This window comes from Nelusetta ayraudi, unplaced genomic scaffold (assembly GCF_046127955.1).
Source record: "Nelusetta ayraudi isolate G7.1 ecotype Tasmania unplaced genomic scaffold, CSIRO-AGI_Nayr_v1 ptg000175l, whole genome shotgun sequence".
NCBI classification, from domain to species: domain Eukaryota; kingdom Metazoa; phylum Chordata; class Actinopteri; order Tetraodontiformes; family Monacanthidae; genus Nelusetta; species Nelusetta ayraudi.
The window spans coordinates 657,079-684,884 of NW_027466224.1; the positions used below are offsets into that span (position 1 = coordinate 657,079).

General features: G+C 49.7%; 3 protein-coding genes across 6 annotated transcripts; all 3 read right to left on the bottom strand.

Annotated features, from left to right (window-relative positions):
* Nucleotides 1-1,230: 1,230 nt before the first annotated feature.
* On the bottom strand, nucleotides 1,231-8,351 carry rffl (ring finger and FYVE-like domain containing E3 ubiquitin protein ligase). Of its 2 annotated transcripts, none has more exons than XM_076014993.1 (7): nucleotides 8,219-8,351; nucleotides 5,311-5,501; nucleotides 5,027-5,224; nucleotides 4,703-4,906; nucleotides 4,353-4,605; nucleotides 4,243-4,266; nucleotides 1,231-3,764 (listed from the first exon to the last, which is right to left on the bottom strand). In XM_076014993.1, the coding sequence occupies exons 2-7, from the start codon at nucleotides 5,497-5,499 to the stop codon at nucleotides 3,574-3,576; spliced, it is 1,059 nt and encodes a 352-aa protein (XP_075871108.1). In that variant the 5' UTR covers nucleotides 5,500-5,501; nucleotides 8,219-8,351; the 3' UTR covers nucleotides 1,231-3,573. The 2 variants fall into 2 exon arrangements, with proteins under 2 accessions (XP_075871108.1, XP_075871109.1); XM_076014994.1 differs by having other exon boundaries at nucleotides 4,353-4,599; nucleotides 4,694-4,906; nucleotides 8,016-8,272.
* Nucleotides 8,352-8,531: 180 nt separating this feature from the next.
* On the bottom strand, nucleotides 8,532-15,873 carry eif4h (eukaryotic translation initiation factor 4h). 2 transcript variants are annotated; one of them, XM_076015014.1, is made up of 8 exons: nucleotides 15,721-15,873; nucleotides 13,495-13,685; nucleotides 12,647-12,711; nucleotides 12,465-12,561; nucleotides 11,975-12,055; nucleotides 10,466-10,627; nucleotides 10,221-10,336; nucleotides 8,532-8,879 (listed from the first exon to the last, which is right to left on the bottom strand). In XM_076015014.1, exons 1-8 carry the CDS (start codon nucleotides 15,780-15,782, stop codon nucleotides 8,874-8,876), a joined length of 780 nt encoding a protein of 259 aa, XP_075871129.1. In that variant the 5' UTR covers nucleotides 15,783-15,873; the 3' UTR covers nucleotides 8,532-8,873. The 2 variants fall into 2 exon arrangements, with proteins under 2 accessions (XP_075871129.1, XP_075871130.1); XM_076015015.1 differs by lacking the exon at nucleotides 11,975-12,055.
* Nucleotides 15,874-16,092: 219 nt separating this feature from the next.
* Nucleotides 16,093-26,990, bottom strand: ano7 (anoctamin 7). Of its 2 annotated transcripts, XM_076014965.1 has the most exons (24): nucleotides 26,934-26,990; nucleotides 25,935-26,046; nucleotides 23,953-24,010; nucleotides 23,666-23,793; nucleotides 23,477-23,584; nucleotides 23,270-23,406; nucleotides 23,129-23,186; nucleotides 21,483-21,593; nucleotides 21,199-21,364; nucleotides 21,030-21,120; nucleotides 20,774-20,870; nucleotides 20,520-20,663; nucleotides 20,214-20,351; nucleotides 19,982-20,080; nucleotides 19,642-19,744; nucleotides 19,440-19,551; nucleotides 19,112-19,166; nucleotides 18,666-18,763; nucleotides 18,336-18,544; nucleotides 18,042-18,247; nucleotides 17,739-17,884; nucleotides 17,567-17,657; nucleotides 17,367-17,486; nucleotides 16,093-17,211 (listed from the first exon to the last, which is right to left on the bottom strand). In XM_076014965.1, the coding sequence occupies exons 2-24, from the start codon at nucleotides 26,019-26,021 to the stop codon at nucleotides 17,104-17,106; spliced, it is 2,670 nt and encodes an 889-aa protein (XP_075871080.1). In that variant the 5' UTR covers nucleotides 26,022-26,046; nucleotides 26,934-26,990; the 3' UTR covers nucleotides 16,093-17,103. The 2 variants fall into 2 exon arrangements, with proteins under 2 accessions (XP_075871080.1, XP_075871081.1); XM_076014966.1 differs by lacking the exon at nucleotides 23,666-23,793 and having other exon boundaries at nucleotides 26,934-26,989.
* Nucleotides 26,991-27,806: the final 816 nt, after the last annotated feature.

Consider the following 27,806-nt stretch of genomic DNA (forward strand, 5'->3'; position numbering starts at 1 on the left):
TCATTTCCCCCTACGTACGGGGGCCGATGTGGGTCACACCCAAGGCATGGACGCGAATCGCAATTATTGACGTTTAAAGGTAGCAACTGTTTGTTTTGCAATTAATATATTATACAACGACATATATGTATGTATGTATATATATTTGTATGTATGTATGTATGTATGTATGTATGTATGTATGTGTGTATGTGTGTGTGTGTGTGTGCGCGCGCATGTCACACGCGTGTCTTCTCCTTGTTGTCCACCAGGTGTCATGATGCGTCCTCCACTGTAGCTGCACCATTCTGCACACAATGTGAACATCTGTGACGATCTAAACATCTTTCTGTAAACTCTCATGGCTGTGTAAATATTGCACTTCTCTCCCCCTTTGTTTTTTCTTTGTAAACTCTTCATGTACCCGTGGCGTGGTTCTCTTTGTACTCTGATCTAAACCTTTGAAAAAAGTTTATTTATTTAAAAACAAAAAACCACAAAAAAAAAAAAACCACAAAAAAAACAAACATTCTGTACACAACCTGGTCACACTGGAGCCTCGGCAGCCATCACCACTGCAGCAGGGGGCGCATTAAAAAGGAAAATAAAGGTCACTTTCTTTTTTGGTATTTTTATTTAAACATTCTGTCAGATCTCTGCACTGAAATTTGAAACAAATTAAAATTTTCCCCCACACAGTAATTGTTCTCCTTCACATGCTGGTGTTTTAAATAAACAGCATCTTGCACCACGATTTGATGAAGAAGTTTGACGAGCTGCACCAGAGGTTGTGGTATTGAGAGTCGAGAACTGCCTGAGAAACATTGCTTGTGTGTCACATGACGCTGACGGTGATGTCTTTGCCGTGTCTCCATGCAGGGAAGCTCCTTGGTTGACTCAGGGCACGATTCCACTCTGACTTGGTCCCAGCTCAGCGTGGGTGGAGTCCCAGTCGTCCGGATTCATAGGTTTCACTTTTTGTACTGGTCGTGTTTTTTTTTACAAGACATTCTAGTAGAGCTTAGAATGATTTTATTTAACACTGTAGACTTGTATTAAAATAATGTCTCTTTCTTTTTAATTGGCATAATTTTCCTTCTTTTGCACTATATTGTTGCTGTAAAAGGCATCCTATTCTATTCTAAAGTTGTGGGTTTGCCGGTTCCAATCCCGCTCCATCCTACACCACCTGGGTCAGAAGCTTTGGTTAGAATCAAGTGCTGGTTTCCAACAACGAAGCCAGAGAAACTGTATGGACACAAAGTCAGTTTATTAAAACATTTCACACATGGAAAAACAAAATCCCTTCTTAACAATGACGACCGCTCTGCAGGATGATTCGGTGCGACTGACCTCAGTGAAGTGGGAAAAGCTGCAAACCTTCAATTTTCATTCTTGGTGCGCCAGCGAGAATCAATGAAGCACAGTCGAGTCAAAGGCACGTGGAATCACATTCACACATTGCGCTCCCCTCCCCCACGATTAACCCATTACATCCCCTGAAGGCCACATAGCAAAATTTAAGAGGGTCTCTCAGAGTTTTTTCAAAAAGCAAATATATGTGTATTTATTTTTACAAATATAACTTTTTTTTTTTTTTTTTGCCAAGCGGAGTTTTGTGTGAGTGTGTATGTGCTGTTAATGACTGTCATGGCTTACATCCATGAGATATTGTATGGTTCTACACACGCTGGGCACCAGTAAGGCACCAAGAGTCGACAGCTGCTCGTCTGAAGGGAGGAGGAGAGCTTTTGTTCATTTAAAGCTTCATCAGTGCAGCGCAGCAGACAGCGGTCTTGGACCGCCGCGCCGGTCGCGTGCCGACATTCGTCCTCGGGTCAAACGTTGGAGTTGATTCCCAACAGGAAGACTTCAAAGTGTCCGTTCCACTCGTAAACTCGTTACCCGACCGACTCACGAGGACAAAAACTCTCAGCGTCAAGTGAACATTTAGTGCAAGCAGCGGTTCAGGTTCTGCTGGTCAACAAACAAAACTGCTCTTTGGTTCCGACTGGGTTTCAACCGGTTCCTGCTGGTTCAGACAGGTTCCCGACCGGGTTCCAACTGGTCCAAACTGGTACCAACTGGTCCAAAATGGTCCAAAATGGTTCCAACTTGTCCAAAATGGTACAAAATGGTACAAACAGGTTCAAACTGGAACCAATTGGTTCAAACTGGTTCAACGTCACAGCAGCTTCAGAATCGTTCAATCGTGGCGTTTTGGAATGATTCACTGTGGCGAGTCGCTGTCTGGTCACGTGACATGACTTGTTGAATGTCAGGGTTCATATCAGCTCAGCTTTCAATGTGCTTTCAAACTCTTCCACCAACAAGCTTCCTGATTGGTGGTGGACTTCAAAGAAAGAAAGAAAGAAAGAAAGAAAGAAAGAAAAGGATCAGGAGAAGCGTTTCAACAGCTGGAGCTCCGCGGTGACGACGACCAAGTTCTCAGCTCCCTTTTCAAACGTGGAGTAAAAAAGCACAACAGGCACATTATTAGGAATAGACGCAGCTCCAGCTTCTTGCACCGCCGCCCAGTCTGAGGTCTCTGCCAAGTCCACACAAGTCTTAGTCCGTCCCCCCTCCTCCCAAAAAAATAATCATATCTCAGAAATTCACACAAAATTCAAGAAGGATGAGGAGAACTGGAGGCGGACAAAAACGAACAAACACACGACGACTTCATAAGACAGGATGTGGCAGCAGAACCACGCAGGGTTTCCTGGTGTTTGCTGGCCTAAAAAAAAAAAAAAAGCAGAAATGTCCCTGAATTCTTTATTATCTCCAAAATGCCACAAAATGCAAGAATGTTAGTGAGACCGGTGCTGCGTTGTCATTGGCCAACACCAAATAATAACCCTGACATTCACCCTCGCACTGTCAGACTGACTGGACAAATCACAGTCATATTTCTAGAAAGATGAAAAATATTTTTTTTCTTCGCTGGAATAAAAAAGTTCAAATGAAATCCGAGCATCTTCAGAACGATGTGCTCCGGCTGCGGGGGGGGGGGGGGGGGGGGGAGCAAACCATGACCAGCTTCAAGTGGTACGAGAGTGGTTTTTAAGTCCATGCAGATATGAAGAAGAGACCCAACCCAGCCTGACCACTGCAGACGATGGAAGAAGGAAAGCTGCTAAAACTTCCCCTGTGAATTTGGTTGCAACTGATTTGCAGCGAGGCCACCAAGGCACCGAAGGTTCTGGTCCACCAGGTTCAAAGGTCAAGTTCAGACGGTCAGGTGACCCGCCGTCACGTGGTTTCGCCAGCGCCGCACAGTTTGTTTCACGCCGCTGGTGTCGGCTAACTGGCTAGCACGCACACACACACACACACACACACACACACACACACACACACACACACACACACACACACACACACACACACACACACACACACATATATGCGTACGATGAAACCACGCTCAGGGGCGCCATCTACAGGCTAAAAAGTAGTTTTGTTTTTGTAGTTTAGCACCCATGAACGTTCAACTTTGAAAAGGTCCCAAATTTTTTTTCCAGGAGTTCCGGGGTCAAAGTGAAGCCGCTTGGCTCCGCCCCCTTTAGTCCTTTACCTGGAGCCGCGGTGCGTTCAGGAGCGGAACACATGGACGGCCCGGACGACGTACTGACGGCACACGGGGCACTCGCTCATCCTCTTGCCGCACTTGGTGCAGGTGATCATGTGACCGCACTCCAGCAGGACGCAGTCGATGGGCGAGTCCATGCAGATCTTACACAGGTTCTCCTCCACGCCAGCGGGGGCGCCGTCGGCTCCGAGCTCTGAGGAGGAGAAGACGGCCACGGTTCCGCAGTCTCAGTCATCCAAAATCATATTTTCACACGCAATAATATTATTGATTATATTATATAATATTAGATTATAATATTATATAGACGAGGAGGAGGAGAAGAGGGGGAGGACGAGGAGGAGGAGAAGAGGGGGTTGAGGAGGACGAGGGGGTGGAGGGGGACGAGGAGGAGGAGAAGAGGGGGAGGAGGAGGACGAGGGGGAGGAGGGGGAGGAGAAGGAGGAGAAGAGGGGGAGGAGGACGAGGAGGACGAGGAGGAGAAGGAGGAGGAGAACGAGGGGGAGGAGGAGGAGAAGAAGAGGAGGAGGAGGACGAGGAGAAGGAGGAGGAGGAGAAGAAGAAGAGGAGGAGGACGAGGACGAGGAGGACGAGGAGAAGGAGGAGGAGGAGAAGAAGAGGAGGAGGAGGTGGTGGTGGGGGAGGGGGAGGCGGAGGAGGAGGAGCCTCACCTCGACTGTTGGCCAGGTTCTCCGCTGGAAGACAAAAAACACAGTTTAGTGTGGAGACGGGACAAAGAGCTGCTGCTGCTGCTGCTGCTGCTGCTGCTTCCACCACTGACCTAAGAGCCTCTGCTGCTCCTGGTAGAGCCTCCTCACTCGCTCCACCAGCTCCCACTTCTCACAGCAGCCGGCGTAGTGGACGAAGTTCCGGGCCAGGATCTCCTTCAGCTGCCGCACGCTCAGCGCCTCCACGTCGTCCACCTGCCGGATGAGCGACAGAGACGCCCGTCGACCAGCGGCCGGAGCCTCCTGCTCCTCCTCTTCCGGCTCTTCCTCCTGCTCCTCCTCCTCCTCCTCCTGCTCGTCCTCCTCCTGCGGCGGGGGGAAGGAACCCGGGGGTTTAAAGTGGAGCTGCGGCGCCACCTGCTGGAGGGGGCGGCGGCCTCTGCGGCTCTTCCACAGCACCTACCTGCTGGTGGCGCTGGCTGAGGTGCTCGGCGGGGGGGGCGGGGTCAGCGGGCGGGGGGATAGGGGTGGGTGGCTCCGGAGGAGGGTCAGCGAGGCGGGCGGAGTCGGTGGGGTGGGCGGAGTCAGCGAGGTCCGGCGGCGTCTCAGGGGTGAAGTCACTGGACGGCGACGACTGCTGGCTGAGCACCAACTCCACCAGCTCCTCCTGCAGCAGCAACACAGCCAGGTGTGTGTGTGTGTGTGTGTGTGTGTGTGTGTGTGTGTGTGTGTGTGTGCGTGCACGTGTGTGTCTGTCTGTGTGTGTGTGTGTGTGTCGGAGCCGTACCTTCTCCCTGCACAGGTGCGTGGAGATGCCATGCAGGTGCAGGTAGTCGCGCAGCTCCTTCACCTTCAGCTTCATCAGCTCCGCCCGCTCCAGCAGGTTGCCGTAGAAGCGCTGGCAGGTGTGGCAGAGGCGGGGGCGGGGCTCCAGGTGGACGGAGCAGCTGCTGCAGTAGTTCTTCTTGCAGTCCACGCACACATGCTGAGGCGCAGGGGGGAGCGGGGGGAGAGAGAGAATGTGACGCAAACGCACCTGCACACAAACGCGGGCGACGGTGTGCGCGTTACCTTCTTGGCAGGCGTGTCCAGGCGCCCCCTGCAGGTCTTACAGGTGAGTTCAGGTGGAGGGGGCGGGGAGGGCTGCGTGCTGAAGGCAGAGTTGGTGTAGGACTGGTGGCGACCTGCGCCTTGACCTCCGTCCACCTGCTGCTCCTCCGCTGAGTCCTCGCACATCCAGTTGCAGCAGGATGTGAACATGCCTGCGGCACAGAGATGCACAGTGACTGACGCCCTGACCTTTGACCCCCTGACCTGGCCCGCTTCACTTCTCACATTTACCCTTTCACACCGTCTGACTTCTTCACACGCTCACACTGACTGGGAGAAGTGGCCACGCTCGCAGCATCGCCATTATTTCATATTGTTAATTATTAGTGTACAATAATAATAATTCCACCTTTTTTTTTAATAAAAAATTCAAATATGCAAATTTGACAATGCTTCCTAACTGGCCTGAAGCAATTCCTCAACATAAAACAATATGCAGAGAAAATTTTCGCAGGAGACAAAATTATCAAAACAGAAAAGAAAACAAGTGACTTAATTCAAAAAGGAGAAGAAGCTAGTTAGCTTGTTAGCTTGTTAGCTAGTTAGCTCGTTAGCGTTCATCCCATCAGCTTTCACATATATAAATATATGTATATATATGTATATATGTATATATATATATACATAGACACACACACACACACACACATATATATATATATATATATATATATATATATATATATACACATCAAGATAATCAACATTAAATGACATAAATGACATAAAACAATAATCATAATTTCACTTTCAATATTAATGTTTCATGCCGGTGAAGCTTGAGTGTGTTGCCAGGATTCCACACGAGCGGAACCATCAGCTCAGCTGTTTGTCCTGTTTTTCCACACTGACTGGTTCTAAAGGGGGCGGAGCCACGGTGACATCACCCACTGGCTCTGAATCCCAGAGAGTGTAATCATAATACTCCATATTTGCATGTGCGGGGGCGGCACCACAGCTGAGCAGTGATTGGAGCCTAGGCGCAACATGTGACCCCCCTACACCCGCCCACAATATATTTTCCCCCAGGAGGAAATGGGGGATAACCGCGGCCCGAACGCTGGCGAACTGATTTCATTGGGTAGACGTGAGAGACTGCGTAGTCTCTCACTTCTACCTCGAGTGCGCCCCCTGTGGTGGATAATCATATTGACACTATAGGCAACGGTTTACGTAGCGTCTGTGGATAGCATAGAGCACAGCTCAAGAGCCATTCAGTTTCAGTCTGGTTCTTAAATGTCAGTGCTGCTCTTCATGTCCACACTGTCCTCAAAGTGTTTCCTTCCTATCGTGAAGTCTTTCATGTTTTTATTGTTTGACGTTTTTCATTTTCGTTTCTTCTTTGTCAATCATTCGTACTTTTTTCCTGTTACACTCTGTAAAGCACTTTTTTCTTGTCTACTATACAAGTAGTTGCATTATATATATATATATATATATATATATATATATATATATATATATATATATATATATATATATATATATATATATATCCCGAGATTTCTTAGGCTACATTTATAGTCTATTATAAGCGTAAACCAAACCTCCAACAGTGGGCCTTCAACGTCTCCGCCTGCTGGCCGCTTGCAGTGTTGACGACTCTAAATCATGACACAGTTGGCAAAACCCCGCCAAGTTCGCTGCTTATGTCAGAAGGTGTTAATCATCATCCTTAATGATGTACAAAGACTACAAGCCGATTCATTTTCCCACGGTGCCCAATGGTGGCGCGTGCAGCGCACTCGATGGCAAATGAGCAAGGTGACCCTAAAGGAGAAGAGACGTTGCAGCGACCAATCGAAAGGGTTCAGGGCGTGGTCATCCCTCTTTCCTGCTGGGCAAAGTAATCCCGCTACCCGCCCAGTCATTAAACCAATTACTGTTGGCTACTAAACTCTTGCCATGCACGCCACCTCTCTAGCGGCCCCTGCTGGGTCAAATCACAGAATGCAGGTTTCGGTGCTTCCTCCGTCTTGGAACCGGAAGCTTCGTCCAATTCGTTATTTTAATTTTTGCTCAGTCAATCGACATAAAACGAATGGTTTTTCATGACGTTGAGCGCAGTTCTACACACTCACCAGAGATGGCACCAGATTGCCACATTACACACCGCACGTTTCCCCTTGCGACTGTAAACACGTCCATGATATGACGCGAGTGTGCGAAAGTTGGCGTCTTTAACTTTTCGCATCCACAAACGAGTAAAATGCGAAATAACTCCAACAACAACAAGCAACGTGTCTAATTCGTGTGGAAGTCTCCAGAAGCGAACATCCTTCCGGGGACACCAGCAGGACTTTTCAGGACCGTTTCAGCCGAGACCAGCTCGTCTTTATTGTTCACAAACCTTTGGGGGTCAAACAATTCCTTGTGTTGAAAAACACAACACAACCCGGTCAGAAAGTCGACTCACGGGCACGAACTTTATTAAGCCGCCAAGTGTTTCGGTCAACACGGAGTTCGAGCCGCAAACAGGAAGTGAGCGCTTCCCAACTCCAGTGAGGAAACGGAACCAACAGAACCGTGACGAGGCGGTTCGGAATCTCGAATTAAAAAAGTCCAACAAGTGGTCGGAGCCCAAACTGTTAGCCGGTTGCTATCGGGCTACTTAGTTAGTAAGTTGTACAAACTCGCTGAGGGACCCGGAAGCGCAACAAACTTACCTCCGCGAGCCAGTTAGCTCGTTGGCTAACTGACTAACAGGCTGTAGCTAAAACCGAAAGCTCGAGTTGGACGTCATGATTCAGCGGTTTGTTGCCGGCAAGTCACAGAAGTCCGACAACGACACCCCCGACGTCAGAACTACACGAACTGGAACCGAGAAGTGACCTTTAACCTCGTCAAGGAGGCTGACAAGTGCTATTGTCGATTCCAAGTTGCTTCACCTGAACTTCTGCCGTCACCGGAAGTCGGTTGAGGTTTTTTTTTTTTTTTTTTTTGGACAGGAAGCAGCCCGACTTCTGGTTCACCTTTAACCTCGGGGCCTCTTTTTCAGCTGCGACTAAGTTTACACACTGTTGCTCTTGAATATATGTTGTTTTTATAATATCACCAAACATGCATCGTCTGACTTGGGCCTTAGCGCCGCCTGCTGGCTCCACCTCTAACTGCAGCCTGTTAGTTTTCTGCTGAAAGCAACGAGTTTGATTGTCTTCCCCGAGGATGAAAACACACTGTGGTCGACGTACGATGATATTTTATTGCCATAAACAGTGAAAAACTGAACAAAAGGGAAAACATTAAAACAGCCGTTTTATTGTTGTACAGTGAAGCAAATCAAAGTGTTTGTCAGCCACAAAGACACTGTGAAAGCAACGCGAGCAAACATCCTGATCACCTGAACCCCTCCCCCCCCCAAACAAAAGATGACATGATCGGCCAGTCTGACCGTCGCTTCGTTCCAAACTTTATTTCCCATCTGACTGACAGAAGGAGGCGCTCTGCTCCTTCAACAAAAACCTTCCAAATTCTTCTTTAGTGCCGTGGGTGGGGTCGGGAGCGCGGTGGCTGACCTAAATGAATTAGGACTGCAATCAGAGACAGTTGGGAGGAAGAGGAGAAGAAGAAAAATGGGAGAAGGAAGGGAGAGAAATTAAACATCATGGGATTAAAACATCTCCTTCCTTTTCTATCCCTTTGTTTCTTCTGTCACTCCTTCACTCCATCCACCATCTGTTTTCCCGCCCTCCCAAACAGGAAGGGTGAAAGAACGAAGATAATTCCAGGTGTAAGCGCTGCCACCTGGTCAGCTAAGAGAGAAAAAAAAACAACAACACCACACTGCTTCCGTTTCTACTTCCTGTCAACTGTTCAACATTTGCACGATCAGCGTTTCAAGAGAAACGTCGTGTCGTCTGATTCCAGTCCTCTGTTATACGGCCGCACGCTGCAGTGGACCAATCGGAGCATCCCGTCACTACGGGTTGCGGCGGGCCAATCAGAGCGTCCCGTCACGACTCGTTTGCCTTCACACTGTGCAGTTTGCTTCACTGAGCGGTTTGTTTGTTTTTTGACACTTTGTTTTTTTGTCTGAAAAATCCTGCGGTCAGCGAACGCAACCTGATTTCTGCTGCCTCTCAGCCCGAGACTCTGATTGGCTGATTACAATCAAACGACTACAGTCTTACCAGCTGTGCGTCAGAAATGCTTACATCTTCCCCTTGGCTGAGCCCGCTCTAAGTACAAATAGCGGAGGAGCTTGCCGACTGACTGAGCTCCGCCAACGCGGGGGGGAGGAGCCAATTAAAACATGCGTTGAATAGACTGTCACCACGGCAACCAAACGATGCATGAATCGGAAAAGGGGGCGGGGCCTCATCAGTAAACGATAAGGACCTTAAAGTAAAGTGAAGGACGAGTTCACGCGTCCAACAACTCAACTTGTTTCTACCGGAGGACGTGGTCGATGGGAGGAGGAGGAGGAGGAGGAGAGGGGGCGGGGCTAAAACATTAAGCAAGTTTAACATCACAGTAAGCGAGGTGAGAAGGTGAGGGGGGCGGGGCATGTTCTGACATGCATTCACAGGCGCCTCGCCGTGTGTCTGTGTGTGTGTGTTTACAGGTTTTCTTTGTCTTCAGTGTCATTTCATTCCGACTGAGAATAAATACTCTTGTGGAAATGAAGTCAAACCGGAAGAAGAAACCGTTGACCAGACAGCAGGACGAGAAGAAGAAGAAGAAGAAGAAGAAGAAGAGGGCGGAGTCCACTTGCTCGCCGTCTGTCAGGAAGGAATGCTAAGTGTGGTGTTTAAAGTTTTCTATCGGTCGGTTCCCCCCCCCCTCATCCACCCAGCCTCGCCCCTCTTTGACCCCTTGACCCCTGACCCCCTCTGGCCCTCAGTCTCTTAATGCTTATCCTTGACGATCACCTCCTCTCGCGGCTTGGCTCCGCCAAAGATGGCAGAGTTGGGGTTGGCCACCTGGTTGAGGGGCCCCCCGATGGTCCGCGGCTTCAGCTGCAGGCGGGGGCGCTGTGCTCGTTCCTCTGCAGAGACACACACACACACACACACACACACACACACACACACACACACACACACACAGGTACTGCTGTCACTGCCAGCCCAGCCTCTGCGGTCACAAAAGAAGAAAAAGGACACAGCGGCGCCACCTTCAGACGGTTCCCTGAAGTCCGCCGCCGCTGCGGCGCGGGGGGGGGCGTCTCTGTAGCGTCCCGCGCCTGGAGGACCCCCGGGCCCGCCGCCCCCTCTCCTGTCGCTGGGGCGGCCGCCGGCTCGACTCCGCCCGGCCATGAAGTCGTCGTCTCGATAACCTGTGAGGGAAGAGAGTCGGTGAGTCGGTGAGTCGGTGAGTCAGCTGACACGGCGTGAGTCAGCTGACCTGCAACCTGTCCAGAGAGAAAAAGTGGCAAAGGACGCAACGCAGCTTGGTTGGTTGAGATAATTGGTTAGCATAGCTTAGCTTAGTGTAGCTCTGTTAGCAGGAGGGTCTCCATGGAACAAGTGTTGCTAACGTTAAGGCGCTGGGATCTGAAGGGGGGGGGGGGGGGGGGTTAGCGACACAAAGTGCAGCTGCGTTTTCCATGACCTATAGAATTGTGCAAAACCTAAATATGGCCATAAAAACTGCCGATGGAAGCAACTCAATCTGGAAAAAAACTCTCAAATGTGGCTGAGAGGTTCTGAGGCTCTCGTGAGGTGGTTCTTCCACACGCGTCCATACAGAGGAACATGGCTAAAGTGTCATGGAAACACACATGACACGTCACGTGACCAGTTGACTGACCAGTGAAAATGGCATTCATTAATTGGCTTTTATTTTGTGGGGGAAAAAACAGTCATGGAAGCGCAGCTGACAGGTGACACACTTGCTGCCACCTGCTGGAGTGTTTCTGCGTTGCTGGTTAGTAGCATAAAAATGAACAGCGCGTGTTAGCAGCGCCGCCGGCAGGCCAGGCGACATCTGAAAAAGTCCAAGAAAGCGTTGAATGAGTGCGAGGGCGGGGAGCTGCAGCCACGCTCTCCACTCCTCCTTCTAATGCCTTTAAAACATCAGCGACTGCGTGGAACGCGAGGCTGAGACTGAGACGTTTCCCTCAACCTGACCGTCGAGAACGCACTACTGAGCAGGTGCTGCCACCTGCTGGTCGCTGCCCTCTCTGCTGCGGCAGGACCTGCAATCCCGCAGTTAGCCGGTAGCGTCTTTGTCTCTGTGGCTCTGCCCCGTTCGTACCTTCCAGCGCCGAGCACGTCCGAGGAGAAGAGGAGCGGCCCCGTTCCCGCTGGGACACGGCTGGACTTCACTCTGTCCTCTTGACTTTTCTCCTTAACTTCACTCCTCCTCCTAAACTGCACTCCATCGTCTTGATTTCACTCCTCCTTCTTGATGATGAGACTTCTGGTGCTTCAACAACATCAGCGTCTCAACGCCTGAGGGCAGAAGCTCCGCTGTCCGGCTGCCTTCCTGCTCATAAGGACCAGAACCTTCTGCAGGGTCTGGTGAGCAGCACATCAACCCCCCCCCCCTCCCCCCCTCGGAGGAGCAGCTCCAGGATGCAGGCAGGAGGCTACGTGGGTTAGACGACCAGCACACAGAGAAGCAAACAGCCACGAGTACGAGTGCACCGGCAGAACGTCCAGCAGGTTTTTACGCAGCGCACCTCCTCCCTGCTGGTCGAAGTCTTCACGGTAGTCGGGTCCACCTCTTCCTCCTCCACCGGGGCCTCGAGAACCTCCTCGTCCTGCGGGGGACAGGGCACTTTATCACGGAGAGAGCAGAGCAGAGCAGGGCAGGGCAGGGCAGGGCGGAGGAGAAGGGTGGCGGCGGCGCCTCAGTCAGGACGGAGGAGGAAACAACAGTGAAGAGGCGGAGCTGGTTAGTAGAGACCGTCACCCAATCAGCAGAGAGGTGTTAGAAGAAAGGAAGCGTGTCCTCCGACCACCAGGGGGCGGCGAGGAGCAACAGTCGACTTCCTCCTCCAGACCAGCAGGTCAGAGAGGCTGCGAAGGAGCAGTTCACCCGAAAGAGAGTGTGTGTGTGTGTGAGTTGATGGAGCATCAGAAGGTTGCAACAGCTGAACAGGACAAAAGGCTTCACTTTGAAATGAAAGGTTCAACACACACACGCACGCACACACACACACACAGTACCTCCTCCTCGGGGGTCGTCTTTCTTGAAGGCGAAGCCTCGTTGTTCTTGTTTCCGTCCCTCTGCGATGTCGACCCTCAGCTGCCGTTTGTCCAACAGCTGGGGTGAAAGGTCACACATGAGCGCATCGCTCTCGGCATCTCCACACGGCAGCGCGGTGCAGCCTAACGTGACCGATACTCACCGCTCCATCGTACGTCAAAGCTTCTTTTAGCGACTCCAAATCTTCAAACTCTACGTAACAGAAACCTGGAAGGGAAAAAAAGCAGTCAGGACGGCGGCGGCCAATCACTGCTCAGTCGCGATTGGCCTCTGCTGCCACTTGGACAGCGCTCGGCGACAAACACAGTTCATCGCTGAGCCCGTTGGTCATAGCCTGCAGTGTTCATGTGGTTGACAAAACATTTGCCACCAAACGTTTTCCACAAACGGAATCGAAAAAAAGGTCGCAATGGCAAAGTCGAATTAAAACAGATTTATCGGCCCGTAATTCAAAACAGGAACCTGAAGCTCCAATCAGATCCAATCATCGTGGACGGATCCGTCTGGTGCAAACCATCAATAATCTATTACCAGCTGTGGTTTCCATCACTCCTGGAATTGTGTAAAACCCAAAGCCGGCCATAAAACCTGGTGATGGAGGCAGCTCAGCTTAGAAAAACCTCCCCAAGGCGGCTGAAAGGTTGGAAATACTTTTTTACATTTACACGTCACGTGACCAGTTCACTGACCAGTAAAAATAAATGGCGCGTTGTGATTGGACGGACGAGGAGACGGAATTTTTTTTTTTTTTTTTTTACAAGTCATCAAAGAGAAAAGTAGAACGACCATTGTTGACAGCAAACAACATGGAAATGCAGATTTTATCACAAAATGTTTTGTCCCTCCGTCCTCCTCACAGTGCGGTCACGCCGGAGCAGCTTTGACGAGACATTCACGGCGTATGCGTTTCACACCATTCAATAGAAAACACCCGAATATCGCAACTGTGCTTTTTAGTTTCGAAATAACGCTTTGATTTTTGCCTCTGACCTTTGAACTTGTCTGTCTCTTTGTCTCGCACCAATCGGACGCTGCGGATGTTGAGTTCCTTGAAGATGATGTCGATGTCGCCCTGCACGGCGTTGAAGGGCAGGTTTCCAACAAAGGCGGTGAAGGGCGGCTCTGACGGGAGCTCCTTCTGCTTCTTGATGCCTCCAGAGCTGCTGCCGCCTGGGCGGGGGCTGCGGGTACCACGCACGCACACGCACACGCACACACACACACACACACACACACACACACACACACACACACACACAGTTAAATCCATGTATGTAGCTGCTGGATGGAGCTGAACCTGAACCCTGGTCAGTCTGACTCCGCAGGTCAAACACAGTTTCAATCTGTCATCAATACATCCAATAACATCATGCCGAGAGCCGAGTCAAGTCCAGCCAGAACCACCCTGGACCCGAGTCCAGCTGCTGGTTCTGTTGTTGATAGTGAGCCCTGCAGAACTTTCTCTCACTAGCTGTGTTTCCATCACCCCTAGAATTGTCCAAAACCTAAATATTGCGATAAAAAAAACTGGTGATGGAAACCCCGAAACTCGGAAAAACCTCTGAAATACGGCTCAAGGGTACTCATGAGGTGGCTTTTCACACGTATCCATACAGAGGAATATAGCAAAAGTGTCACTGAAACACCTTTTCACATTTACATGTCAGCGGACATGACGTACGGAGTCATGTGACCAGTGAAAATGGCGCGTTGTGATTGGATGAGAGGAGAAGATGGAATATTTTTTAAACCTGCAAATCGCAATTGTACTTAATTATTGCTTTCATTTTGTGAAACATTGTCATGGAAACGCAGCTACAGGTTGGAACTGGTCCAACTGACCCGGACCCCCCCCCCCTCCCACCCCCACAGTGGCCTCACAACAAGGCCAGGGGGGTGGGGGTAGCTTCTCTGCAGGTACATTGGCTCCTCCCACCAGCCTGGTGTGCAGCTCTGGGGGTCTGCAGGTGAGTGTGGAAGCTTGCTCGTCTCTGTGAACCGGGGCTTAGCGCCACCTTCAGCCAGTGAAACCTAGCACAGGCTCCGCAACCTACACAGTGCTCAAGCAGTGATAGCGAATAGTTCCATAATCCAATGCGCTTGCACACCGTGTTTATAACATAAATGCGCAAAAAACGACGACGTTTTCCAGAACGAGTTCAGAAACATTTTCCCTGCAGCAAAATTTCATCAACCAAACATATTTGCTGCAGAATCTTCGACAAGCGCCGCCCAGACGAACATTTGAAACTAGCTGAAGCGTTAAACGTGGACCCCGACTCGTCAGTGACGTCATTTGCACGCTACTGTTTTTATTATATGCATGCAGTTTACATTTAGAACGGTTCGTTTTTCTCCTTTTATATTGATGCGACTGATTTTTAAACGGGGATACTAAAAACCCGTCTGTCGGTTATGAACGAGCTTTGTCTTGATGCACAACTGCTAGAAAGCATCCGTTTGAGAGAGAGAAAAAAAACAAAACAAACAGCAGAGATAAACAGACGGATTCCTGTTGAGGGAATCACAAATTTCCTGCACGACTTCAAGTTGGATGTGAAAACGTGGGTGCATCTCAACTTCGCGCTCTCAGCACCAGAATTTCCTGATTAGCGCAGAATACGATGGCAGCTATCGATCGCTGATCAACAATCGATAATTTAATTGTGAACGTCGCCGTTCGGGCGGTTAAGAAACCACAACAGAGATGATGCGACGGACTGACCAATGACCAACTAACCAACATCAAGGACGAGATCAATCTCACGTCGGCGCAAACTACGTGTTCGCCTCTGCGGACACATGATGCAGCCATGCGGGCAGCCCACCGCCCGCCGCCCGGCAACCATCCACCCGCTGCCGCCGTAGGTGTCGCCTACGTGCCACCTCGAACCGCAACCTGCATCGATAAATGCCGCTCAGGGCCCCAAGCGCCCCTTTTCTTCTGCAGGGCTCCAGGCTGATGCGCCACATGGGTTCGTTGCTGAGGTTAGCTCGCTGCTAACAGCTAGCCTGCGGGCTGTGGGCCGCGGTGATTCCCAGCCGCGCTCCGCGGCCTCCGCCTCCTCCTACCCGGCCGGACGAACCGGACGGCTCGGTGGAGCCGCGGGGCCTGGTCCCCGGGCACCGGGACTCGGTGGACACCAGGCGCACAAAAGCCGCCGTCCAACGGGCGGTGATTGAAGGCAACCACGACCCGTGCAGAGTTCGACTCACCCCCTAGAGCCGAAGCTGCCGAAGCCCCGATCTCGGTCGTCGTAACTGTCGAAGTCCGCCATTACTGCTGCTGTGTCGGAGGAGGAGGTCCTTCGCGTCACACACAGAGTTGGTTTAGCTGCCCGTGGAGCGCCTGATCGCGAAACCCCCGATCTCAAACGAGTTGGGAACAAAGGCTGAAGCAACCGTGAACAGAAAGGGGGCGAGATGATGTTGGTGTGAATAGGAGTGAAGATCAGAAGACAAGTATAAAAGAACACATGATTCAAAAAAAGGACTTTGTTTTATTCTTGGCCCCAAAGGCTCGTTGTTTAATAAAGTATTGTATATTGTGAATCCATCTCACTGAATATGATTGTACACAGTATTGGCTTATTTTACAAACATTTGATTGCAGCATAGTCAGATTCTCTACTTCCTAGAGTTGTGGTGGTCTTAGTCTGATGACACAGCGGTGACTCCTTGGTCTTAGTCTCTGACTATTTGGTCGCCAGGGGATTTCAAAAAGCAGTCAAGCTGGTCCCGGTTCAGCATCATTGTTATGGACCCTTCTTCAAATGTGATCAACAAGATACTTCTTCTTTTTTTTTCTTTTTTTTTTAAACATGTAATTATGAATATTTATCCCTGTTTTTCCATATGTTCTCTATGATGCAAGTGACTTGTCTCACAAACACTTTGCTTTGTTTTAGGACTAAAAACTGTTCCTGAGTGTCAATGATCAAGGTTGGTCCTCTAGCACAAGTAGGAAACACACATTTTGTTCTGTAAGTATTGCATCCATACATCCATCAATATAACATATCTTTATATTCTGCTGTCAAAGGCCATTTATTGCATTACAGTTGGTTTGAACTCCTCATCTTTTGCATTGGTTGAGGAAGTGGCGTGGTCCATACAGGACCAGTAGGTGTGCTGAACTTGAAACTCTGGATCTCCCACAAATGTAGTGGGCCTCCTCCTCCAGCAGCCTCCCTGCTTTGGTTCAATGTCAAATTCAAATTCAGAATAGAATGTAAATTGTGCGTCGTCATAATAAAACTAAAAAAAAATAACAGGCACCACCTCATAGTCCCACATTATACAGCAGAACATCAGAACTCAAGGTTCCTCAAGTCTCAGCCAGCAGATCTGCAGCAGTGGCTGTGACCTCAGCAGTTGTCATTGGTGGGAAGGAGTGGCTGGATGAGCTGCTGGTCCACACCTAGTCCACATGTGAAGCTCTTCAGATAATTCTGTGAGAATGTGACACGATACAAATAAAGCTGGATTGAAGTGATGTGACTTGAAGAGCCAGATGGTTCAGGGCACTTCTTGCAGATGTCATGATGGTCTCAGGCTGATTGTGTTGTTGTGCAGAGGAAGCAACAGGAGCCACAGAAACTAGTCTTGCTCTGCCACTTTGCTAGGTGGCGGTGCCACTCTGGATCCACAATGCTGCTGCTGGTCGCAGGTCTCCTCCAACAGAATTATAGTTTCTGCTGCCAAAGACTGGAAGCACAAAGTCAAAGTTCTAGTGAGGTCTTCATAGACAAACAGCTGCTGCTGCTGCTGCTGCTGATGATGATGACATGACACCTCATGTGCATATCAACATCAAGCTAATGTTTAACTGAACTAGCAGGAGTGAGACCTCTGCCTGGTACCTGGTTCTCTGCTAGAGCCTCTTTGGCCATGTAGTACTCCCTCTTGATCTTCATCTCCACCTCCTCAGGCACGTCAGGAACCATCAGGTCGATGAGTCGGCCAATGAAGAAGACCACGTGCTGCCAGAGAGAGCCGGAGGTTACCTGAGGCTCACTGAAGAGTTAACTGTGTTTGGTAGCTGCACATTTGTGACACAAACCTCGAACACAAAGACAAACGCCAGTCTGACGGCAAGAAGGTGAAAGTAGTGAGGAGGCAGGTCTCCGTTCTCATCACGGAAGCCCCGATACCTGCACACCACAAGACCAGGAGAAGGTTTCTGCTCAGGTCTGGACTGCAGGTCGTAGGAGGCCACTAGATAGCGTACACACCTGCAGGATGGGAACTGCTGCTGCTGACTGAAGTTGTAGTCGGAGGTGGACAACGTGAAGTTGATGAAGCCATTTAGCGAGCTGTTTCTGGTGTAGCCGTAGTAGAGCCTCGGCAGGAAGGAGGAAGTGAAGGCGATGAGCAGAGCCTGGAAGGATTGGACCGGGTGAGATCGGATCAGTGACAAACCCGGACAGGACCAGGTCAGACTGGATGGACTAGGGTCAATGGGCCATAGTTAGACTGGACAAGGGTCAGACTGGACCAGCTGGCCCTCAAACAGTCAGCAGGACATGCAGCCTTACATTGGTGACGACGGCGATGTGTGTGATGAACTGCATGATGGGAAACCAGATGCCGATGTCCTGAGCTCGCTCAACCACCGGGCGGCGATACTCAGCCACAAACTTCTGAGCGTCCAGACGGATCTCCACCCAGTTGTTGATGAGAGCAAAGAGCGGCGCCAGAGGGCAGGCCGCCACAAAGATGGTGATGAAGCCAAACTGGATCACTGTTGGAGGGTACGAGGTGGAAGTTTATCCAGGAGACCAACAGCTGCAGGAGGTCCAGTGAGGGTCCAGGTGAGTGCAGGAACTGACCCATCTCCAGGTATTCACTGAAGAGTCCTTCACACAGCAGCAGCTCGTAGTTCTCCTCCCACGGAGTCACCTCCCCCTGGCTCCGCCCACTCGGGTCCCCTTGGCTCCTCCCATTGGGCTTCTCCTGGCTCTGCCCACTGGCCTCCCCTCCCCCATCCTCACCTGGTCCAGGACTCATCTTCCTCTTCCTCCACCACGACTTCAACTTCCTGCCAAATAATGAGCATCATCATTTCTCATTAACATCTCATCTTCTTCCTGTTCATCAAGGATTTACAGTCTTTGTGTGTGCGTGTGTGTGTGCGTGCGTGCGTGCTTGTGTTTGTTTACGGGCAGATGAACTCCTGGATGTTGTTGATCAGCTGTTTTCCCACCATGATGACCAGCAGCTCCTGAGCCAGTTCAATCAGACACCCACCAGGTCCACACTGACAGACAGACAGACAGACAGACAGACAGACAGACACACACACCCACACACACACCGCGTGACACATTTGCTCCAATCACATTGCACCAATACCAGTCACAGTCAGGTGAGAAAAGAAAAGTGACCTCTTCATTTGGAAGTGTCAGGCCCAGAATTGCATGATATTATTACACCAGCCTCAGTGAAAATTTGACTTGGCTTTCGATTACAAAAACATCACTACACAACAAACAAAGCCGGAGTAAGGAATTAGTCAGGAGAAGCAAAATAAGTGACAATGTGCAAGTAACACATTGTGTTTTCTCGACTCAACAACCACAACCTTCCAAACAACAACCAGACTTACATCTTCATTCCGAACTCCAAACAAGGTGTTGTAGTTTCCAGGGTAGCCGACGAACCTAAACACACAACAAGGTTTCCCAGGGAAAACTTGACTGTTTATTGAGACATGATCCTTTAAAATGTCAGCAGAATGTCAGTCAGCTGAAGTTAGCAGCTGCATTTTCTGGTTGTAGACTTTGTTTTCACTCTCAATCAACAATCAAAAAAATTAATGAACTGTGACAGCAGCAGACCCTGGACTAAAAAGGAGGCGCAAACACCCTGCAACTACATTTTCTGGCCTGCAGGAGGCGCTGTTGCCTCTAAATAACCAGGACGCTGCCACCTACCTGCCTTTGAAGAAGGCGATGTAGATAGGAGAGGAGTAGAAGTTGACAAACTGGAAGACGAAAACCTTCAGGATGAACATGTCCTCATACTTGGACTGTGTCCGGTGCATCTCTGCAGACAGACAGACAGACAGACAGACAGACAGAGCTGAAGGTGGTGCCGTCAGGAGACAGGAGAAGGTGCAGGGCTTAGCAGACTAACCCCAGCGGGTGAGGATGTGGGCCAGTTCAGTGTAGAACCTGGACAGCAGCAGGATGACCAACAGGTTGAGAACTGAACCAGAGATACTGGCTATCCTGGCAGCCTGAGGATGAGGAGGTGGCAAAAGGGTGAGGAGGTGGAGGAGGAGGAGTAAGAAGAGAGTGAGTAGAGGGAAGGAGGAGGAGGAAAGGGAGCAGTGGGAGGAGGGAGATTTGGGAGAAGAGGAGGGAAAGGAGGAGGGGAAAGAATAGGAGAAGGTGGAGGAGGAGGAGGTTCCTCAGATTTTTTTTTCCAGGAGTCACTAGTCGTCAGTCAGATGTGAGAGTTAACTCAGACTCACGGACAAGCTGATGAAAGAGTTCCTGGACTTGTAGATGACAATTTGCAGGATGGTGCGATAGAGGATGATGGCCATGAGGAACATCAGCACCACTGCGATCTGCACAACGACCTTCAAGTTAGACTCAGACTTTGACGTGTATGGGATGAATCTTCAAAAAAAAAAAAAAACTGAAAAAACCTAAACGGAGTGAGGCGGGTCAACCTAAGACGTCAATTCCTGCCACACCAACCATGATGATGATGGCCATGCAGCCTGTCACCGTCCTGTTGAACCTCTTCTTCCCAGGGAAGTAGGGCTCCTCCAGCCCTGTCACTGGGTTCCTCAATGTCATCGGGGCCATCGCCGTAAACTCTGGCCGGGGACGCTCCTGAGCAGAGGCAGGGGTCAGGAGGTCATGGTTAGGGTCAGAGTCAGGGTCAGGAGCAGGATTAGGGTAAAGGTCAGGGTAAGGGTCAGTGTTGGGGTCTGGGTCAAGGTCTGGGTTAGGGGCATGATCAAGGTCAAAGTCGAGGCCAGTAGTGTGTTGTACGAGCACCTCAATCTCCTGGAAGTCAGAGCAGTCCCAGCGGTGGGCCTGGGCGACGCAGCATCTCTTCCAGTGCTCGTGGAAAGTGACGGCCCACAGCGAGATGAAGACGCTGAGGAAGACAGTTCCTCCGTTGTCGAAGAGGATTCCTGCCTGCACGCAACACAGGAAGTGGCCTTCAACGGCCGTGGAGGTGTTGGGGGTTAGCATCAACCACCAACATCACAAAGCTGCTGCTTGGCTGGAGGTGAGGAACTCACGACCTTGTAGGCAACACAGATGCTGGAATAATTCCAATAGGAGCAGATGTTGCACAGAGGACACATGATGAGGCTGCCGCCACTGTGACACACCTCCATCCTGCATACGCACACACACACACACACACACACACACACACACACACACACACACACACACACACACACACACACAGAGTTTATAACCTATGCGCTTAGCCAACAGAAGCTAACAGAAGAAGCTGACCCTCTGAAGAATGTCAGACTCCTCAACACTCACGCTGGAACATCGGTGACCATCAGCCAGAATCCAAACAGGAAGATCACGGTGCAAACCAGAGACGCAGGCAACAACCAGCTGGTATAGAACCCTGAAGTCAGAAATAGAATCCACCGACTGCAGGTCAGGGTGGCTGAGAAGACCTTTGACCTGCTGCCACTGTTCTTACCCAGCCAGGTGAAGTAGAGCGCAATCTTCTCTCCAAAGTACTCCCTGATGTGGTCCAGCGGCTGGTAGAACCTCCAGCAGGACCACTGGGCCCAGTAGGAGAACAGGATCTGCCTGAGGCCCAGGTCCTGGGGGGATACCGGGGACGGCGGCATCTGGAAGTCACCCTGCAAAGTTTCATCTTCTTCAGTTTGGATCCAATCAAAGAAATTCTTCAAACCTGACCAGAACAGGTTAGGGGACGCCGACTGGGTCAGTCTCAGTGGCCCTGGTTCAGGTTCTGACCTCGTGAAGAGGGTAGGCGGCGCTGAAGACCTGCTCACTGAGCAGCCGGTCAATCCCCACCTCGCCCTGTTTGACCGAACCATAGGGAGTCCTGGCCAGGATCTCATAGACCTGCAGAGGAAACCCAAAACCAGGACCAGAACCAAGACCAGGATCAGAATCAGGTCCATGGACAATACCAGGATCAGGATCAGGTTCAGGTTCAGCACCATTGACATGATCATGATCAGAATCACAATACGAATCAGGATCAGGTTTAGGATCAGGATCAGGATCAGGATCAGGATCAGGATCAAGATCAAGATCAAGATCAAGATCAGGAATAGGACCATGAACAATACAAGGATCAGGATCAGGATCAGGGCCAGGACCAGGACCAGGATCAAGATCAGGTTCAGAATCAGAATCAGGATCAAAACCAGAACCAGAATCAGTATTAGCAACAGAAACAGGATCAAGACCAGAATGAGATTCAGGATCAAGATCAGGTTTAGAACCAGAAGAAGGATCAGGTTTAGGGTCAAGGTCAGGATCAGTATTGAGGATCAGGACCGGGGTGTGAGTTTGAGTCCCGTCCCACTTCTAAGACTTTTTAATTGGTCATCATCACACTGGGATGGAAACATCCTTGCAGGGTGTGGCCAGTGATGTTACTGTGGGGGCGGGGCCTAGCAGCCCACAGTGAGGAGAAACTGCTGAACAACTGTAGTGTGTGTGTGTGTGTGTGTGTGTGTGTGTGTGTCCGCAGGTGGGGTATTTGGTAGTGCGCCCCCAAAAAGGACATAAGGAAGTATGTTTGTGTGTGTGTGTGTGTGTGTGTGTGTGTGTGTGTGTGTGTGTGTGTGTGTGTGTTTGAGGAACGGGTGTGTGAACATCCGCCTGCTGACTGAAGTGTCCGGTTGATGTTGAGGTTCCGCCCCTCTGCTTTTACAGAGACAGCAGCTTTATGTGTCTGTGTGCGTATGCTGTGTGTATAGACACACATACACATACACACACACAGAGCTGACAGAGTGTTTGATCTGTGCGTGTGTGTGTGTGTGTGTGTGTGTGTGTGTGTGTGTGTGTGTGTGTGTGTGTGTGTGTGTCCTCTGGAGAAGTTATCAATCAGACAGAATCTAAAAAGAGAATTAAAAGAAAGTTTTGGAGTCTTTGTTGATTTTCAGTAACTTTATCGTGACTCAAAACCCAGCCGAGCCTCCAGAACCTCCAGTTGCAAACCTAGACCCACACTGCGGATTGTGTGAAGATAAAAACCCTTTGGCAGATTAGAATTTCAAAAGAAAATGTTCTAGATTTCCACCGCAGATGAGTGGAGGCACCAGGACCAGCACCAGGACCGGCACCAGGTGCTGCTGGAGCTGCTGAGGAGGCTGGAGAAGACAGTGGTGAGTAGTGAGGTTGCCACAGATTGGACGTGTTGTAGAGATGAAGGCAGACTGAGATGTTGGAACAGAGTGGGAGGAGCAGAGAGGAAGAGCAGAGTGAGGAGGGAAGAGGAGGAGGAGGGTTGGAAAAACTGATTGGCTGAGGCCCCTGAAACCAACACTCAGACCTGAGACCAGGTGCTCCAGGAGGTTTTCCTGGGTTGTGAGTGGGAGGTTCTGGAGGTTCTGGAGGTTCTGGAGGTTCTACTTTGAACTCACCACCTGGTGTCTCTGGGTGGTCTTGAAGAACGTCTCTCGGTCGTCGCTGCCAAGGAACCTGCAGATGGGACAAACTGCTGACTGCTGGGTTGGTGCAGTGGCTGAGTGGGCGGGGGCCTGGGCTGTGTGGGCGGGGCCTACCTCTGCAGCTTGTTGTTCCTGAAGTGGCAGGTGTAGAAGAGGTGCGGCTGGTTGGGGACATCCTGCTGCAGGGGGTTGGGCAGCGACAGGTGGGATAGGAGGCGTTCGGACGCATTGGTGACAGGAGAGTTGAGAACCTGAGGAGAGCAGAGGACCGTGAGGCTCCGCCCCCTCCAAGGCTCCGCTCCCTCGCCCCATCTGTCCCACCTGCAGAGGAACCTTGAGGCTGAGCTCCTCGGCGTAGTAGCAGAGGACACTCCACGGGGCGCTGAGGAGAACGAAGGAGATCCTGGTCTTGGTCCTCACGACCTCCTTCTGCAGACGCAGCAGGTGGAGATGATGAGTTTCCCGGCAGCTTATCCATCACCCAACTGGCCTCCACTTTCTGCTGGTCACCTTCTCCTGCAGCAGCCCAGACTGGCTCAGCTTCTTCAGGAACTTCTCCCTCCACTTCCTGTGGGCGGGGTTAAAACCTACACCCGCCTCGTCGGCACTCAGAGGCTCCTCCCACGCCAGCACGAAATCTGATCATTTGAATTCCATTTGAGACAAACTCCTCCCACCTGCAGATGTCAGTGTGGAGCCCGACCCCCGCTAACAATAATGCCCCACCCTCCTCATGCCCCGCCCCTCTGAGTGTGGACCCGAGCGGCCAATCGTGACTCTGCGTTTGTTTCACTCACCAATCCGAGTCGATCCGTCGCTGAACACGTTGGCATCCTGGGGCTGAACAGGTGCATTCTGGGAAATCATTGAGCGCAGGACACAGTTAGTGCTTCTCAAACATGTGACAGTTGACTGAACTGTTTGAACCGGTTCTGTGAAACTTAGACGGCCTCGGGCTGAGCTGAAAAACACCTCTGAAAATGTTTTGTTCTGTTATCAAGCAGCGTCACCCTGACAGACAACTTTGACTTTGTGGTGATGTTGTCATCACTGTGAGCACCTGTGGTCTAACAGGTGGTCAGCCAATCACTGAAGGGTTTGCCGGTTCTAACTCTCCATCCCGAGTGCAGTGCACTTTACCCACAGTGCCTCAGTCAGAGACTCCACTGAGTACCTCTGAGTCCTGGGGAGAAAAATCCAGCACTAATTGGAATGAGTAGAAATGAAGGAAGTAACAGACGCTTGGTTTCCTTCCTCATCGAGGTTCATCAGCGCAGATCGGACTTCCTGCTGTTTGCTGCTAACAACCTCTGACCCTAATGAGGCTGATGAGAGGAACCATTGTTCTCTGAAGGCGGCAGCGGCGGCGGCGGCGGCACCGAGTCTCCGGGTCCACTTCCTGCTTCAGTGGATGTTGCTGAGCAGGACTGGAGACCAGAACAACCAGCCGCCCTCCAGCCCAGAGCTGGTGGAGGGTTCGGGGTTTGACTCTGACTTTGACCCTCCCTGACCTTCAGGGTTCTGCAACACCGATACGTTGGCGCTGCGTGTCCAGCTCAAAGCCCATGTCGGTGCGTGTATCACTTTCAGTAAAGTCAAGTGAGCGATACCGACGCTGTTTCGTCCGTCACTGCGTTGCCAAGCGGTGTTGATAGGGGAGCAAGTCAGTCGAGCGGATGCGTCTGTGGTGAATTCTTCTGGTGGATTCAGGTGATGTAGATGTTGAAGGAGTCTTCACTGACACAGACTTAGTTGGATAAAAACTGGTTTATTTCAAAGAAGTCAAGAGTCAGACAGGCACCATGGAAAGCCTGTGGAGGTCTCTGGGCCAGATGTGAGCAACTCCAATGATGCTTTGTTCGCATCACCTTTTATGCCTCCCAACAAGAAGAGGAGGAAGATCCAGGATATGGGGGGGATGTATGCATTCATAGTTACACCCCTAATGACCATCTGGTTTCAATCAAATAACAGTGGTAATAACAAAACCATGCATGGACAATAATTCCCCTTTTTGGGAGGAAGGCAGCAGTGGGTTCAGATTGAGTTCACATTCTGCCATATATCAAATGGTGTCCTATGCATAGGGATACAGCAGTAATTTCAGATACTACACGTCTCTCTTGAAGGGACAGGAAGAAACTGTCGCACTTGCAGCCGTGAAAAAGAGGAAAGTGTCACCGTGTGGGACCGTTTAGACCTGAGGTCGGCTAAGAAGCTAATAAACCTCTTCCAGCGACATCTACAGTTTTAATCGACTCCGGTGTCCTCAGCGTCTTGTGAGCAGAACCTTCTCCAAAGCTGGAGAACTGGCGCCCAAGAAAATCAATCGGTTCGAAATCAAATCTTTTTTTTTTTTTTTTAAAGGTTTTTCCTTTAAAAAAAAAAAAAAAAAGTTCCTGCCTCAAAGATGAGCTCATCAGCATTACAATTACATTCTCACTTTGATTTTCACATCATAATGCATTTTCATAAGTGATTGACTCTATATTTTAAAGATATTTAACACTTAGATCAAGATTTATAATAAAAGCCAAAAACACAGTAATAATAAATATTATTGTGTATATTTAAGCAGTTTGTCGGTGGATTTGTTAAGTTCTGTTGTCGACGATCATGTTTAGCGTCCAGCAGATGTCTGGGTACACTGAGTAACAATGGCAAAAGTACTGCATGACACAGCACTGACACAGTATCAATACGTTGAAGCCTCACAAAGGGGCTCATCTACCCATCACTTAATAACTTTGGTTAATAACTCGCCCGTAGACGCTGTTACCTCACTGATGCTGCCATAGCAGCTGCTGTCCAGGTTGACGAGGGTGGCGCTGTCCTCCTTTGGCTCCGCCCTCCGTCTCATCTTCATTTCGGCTTCGCCTCCTCCTTCAGATCTACAAGCACAGCAGCCAGTCACGCCTGCTTGTTCTACTTCACCACAGGGGGCGCCAGTGTTTCATGTCAGACCAAGACCCCTGACTTCCCGTCTTGATGGGAATATAAAACTCCTTTCTGGCGATTTTCTGGCTCTAAGCATTTTTCAGAAATATCGAAAGTCCAGAACTTAGAAATCTACAATAGAGAGATTTATTCTGGTGCAAGTTTCAGGTCAAAGGTCGTCCTGTCAGCCGTTTTGCTGCTGACAGACCACAATCTTTTCATATTGCGGTCTGTGATTTCAATTAAATTATCTTTATATATAAAAAAAACCAAACATCCGGCTAAGACATCAACTCGTTAACTTACTCACTCACACATATACATACACACACACACACACACACACACACACAGAATAAGCACACAGCAGGTCAGCTGACATTTGTAAACAAGTGAACGTCTTCATTCATCTTCTGAACTGGTCCAACTTGTTCTTTACTTTCTTCTTCTGTAGTTTTGTGGCTTTTCAAGACAAGCACCTGCACCAGCTGTCACTCACTGACCTCTGGATTGACTGATTGACTGATTGATTGATTGATTGATTAATCATGGAGCCATTAAAGGCTCCAGCAAAGAACTTTAACAGCAACTGCTGTGTTTTCAGACGGATGCTGAGGAACCATCAGCCTCCTGAAGCTGCCGTCAGGCTCAATACCTGCTTCACGACAGCGAGACCATCAGCACTCAGAGGAAACACTCCAGTCTGTAGGAAAATTCAGAGTTTTTCTGTTTTCACGATACGTTGAGCTCAGTCAACATAAAGTGAGATAGTCCAGTGTGACCAGTTTAACACAAATCAGCTGTCATGCAATCACACACACACACACACACACACACCTACCTGTCGGTCTTCAGCAGAGCAACACACTGTGTGTTCACTTTGCTGCTGCACTCTAGGGACAGTAGGCCCCGCCCACTATGCTTGCCCCGCCCCTCTAGCTGTCCAGCATTTAATTACTGATTGTCGGTGGATGACGTCATCGTGTGAAGATGTGTGTAACCTGATGTTGGGGCTGCAATCTGCACCTCCAATCAGACACAGCGACACTGGTCAGCTGACGAGCTGCTGTCTGTCCTGCCGGAAGAAGCTCAGCGTTCATGTTGGAAACGCAGCCGTCCAGGGTTCCGGGAAACAGCCCCACCTGCTGGCAGATGGAGGTAACAGCACTGAGCTGTGACACAAAGGCGTTAGGTCCAAAAGGGTGAAGCACCTTCCAGCCTGACACACACACACACACACACACACACACACACACACACACACACACACACACACACACACGTCTTACAACTTTAGGGTATTTTTCACTTGACAGAGAAAATCGGTCTGTTTGACCTGCAGACTTTAGTTTGTTATATAATAATAATAATAATAATAATAATTATTATTATTATTATTATAATAATTATTAGTATATAGTTATAGTATTATAATATTATTACATTATAAAAATGTTATTACTATTATTATAATAATAATATACATTTATATATATAATAATAGTATTTATCATTATTACTATTATTATGATTATTATTATTATTATTATTATTATTATTATTATTATTATTATTATTATTACTAAATTATTATTATTAACTTTAGAACTTTTTATTTAGCTTGAAAAGGTTTTAGACTCACCATGCAGGGTTGTGGACTTTCTTATTCTGTCTCTGAGCCCTGAATGTCTCTCTGGTTTCCTTCCAAATGCTG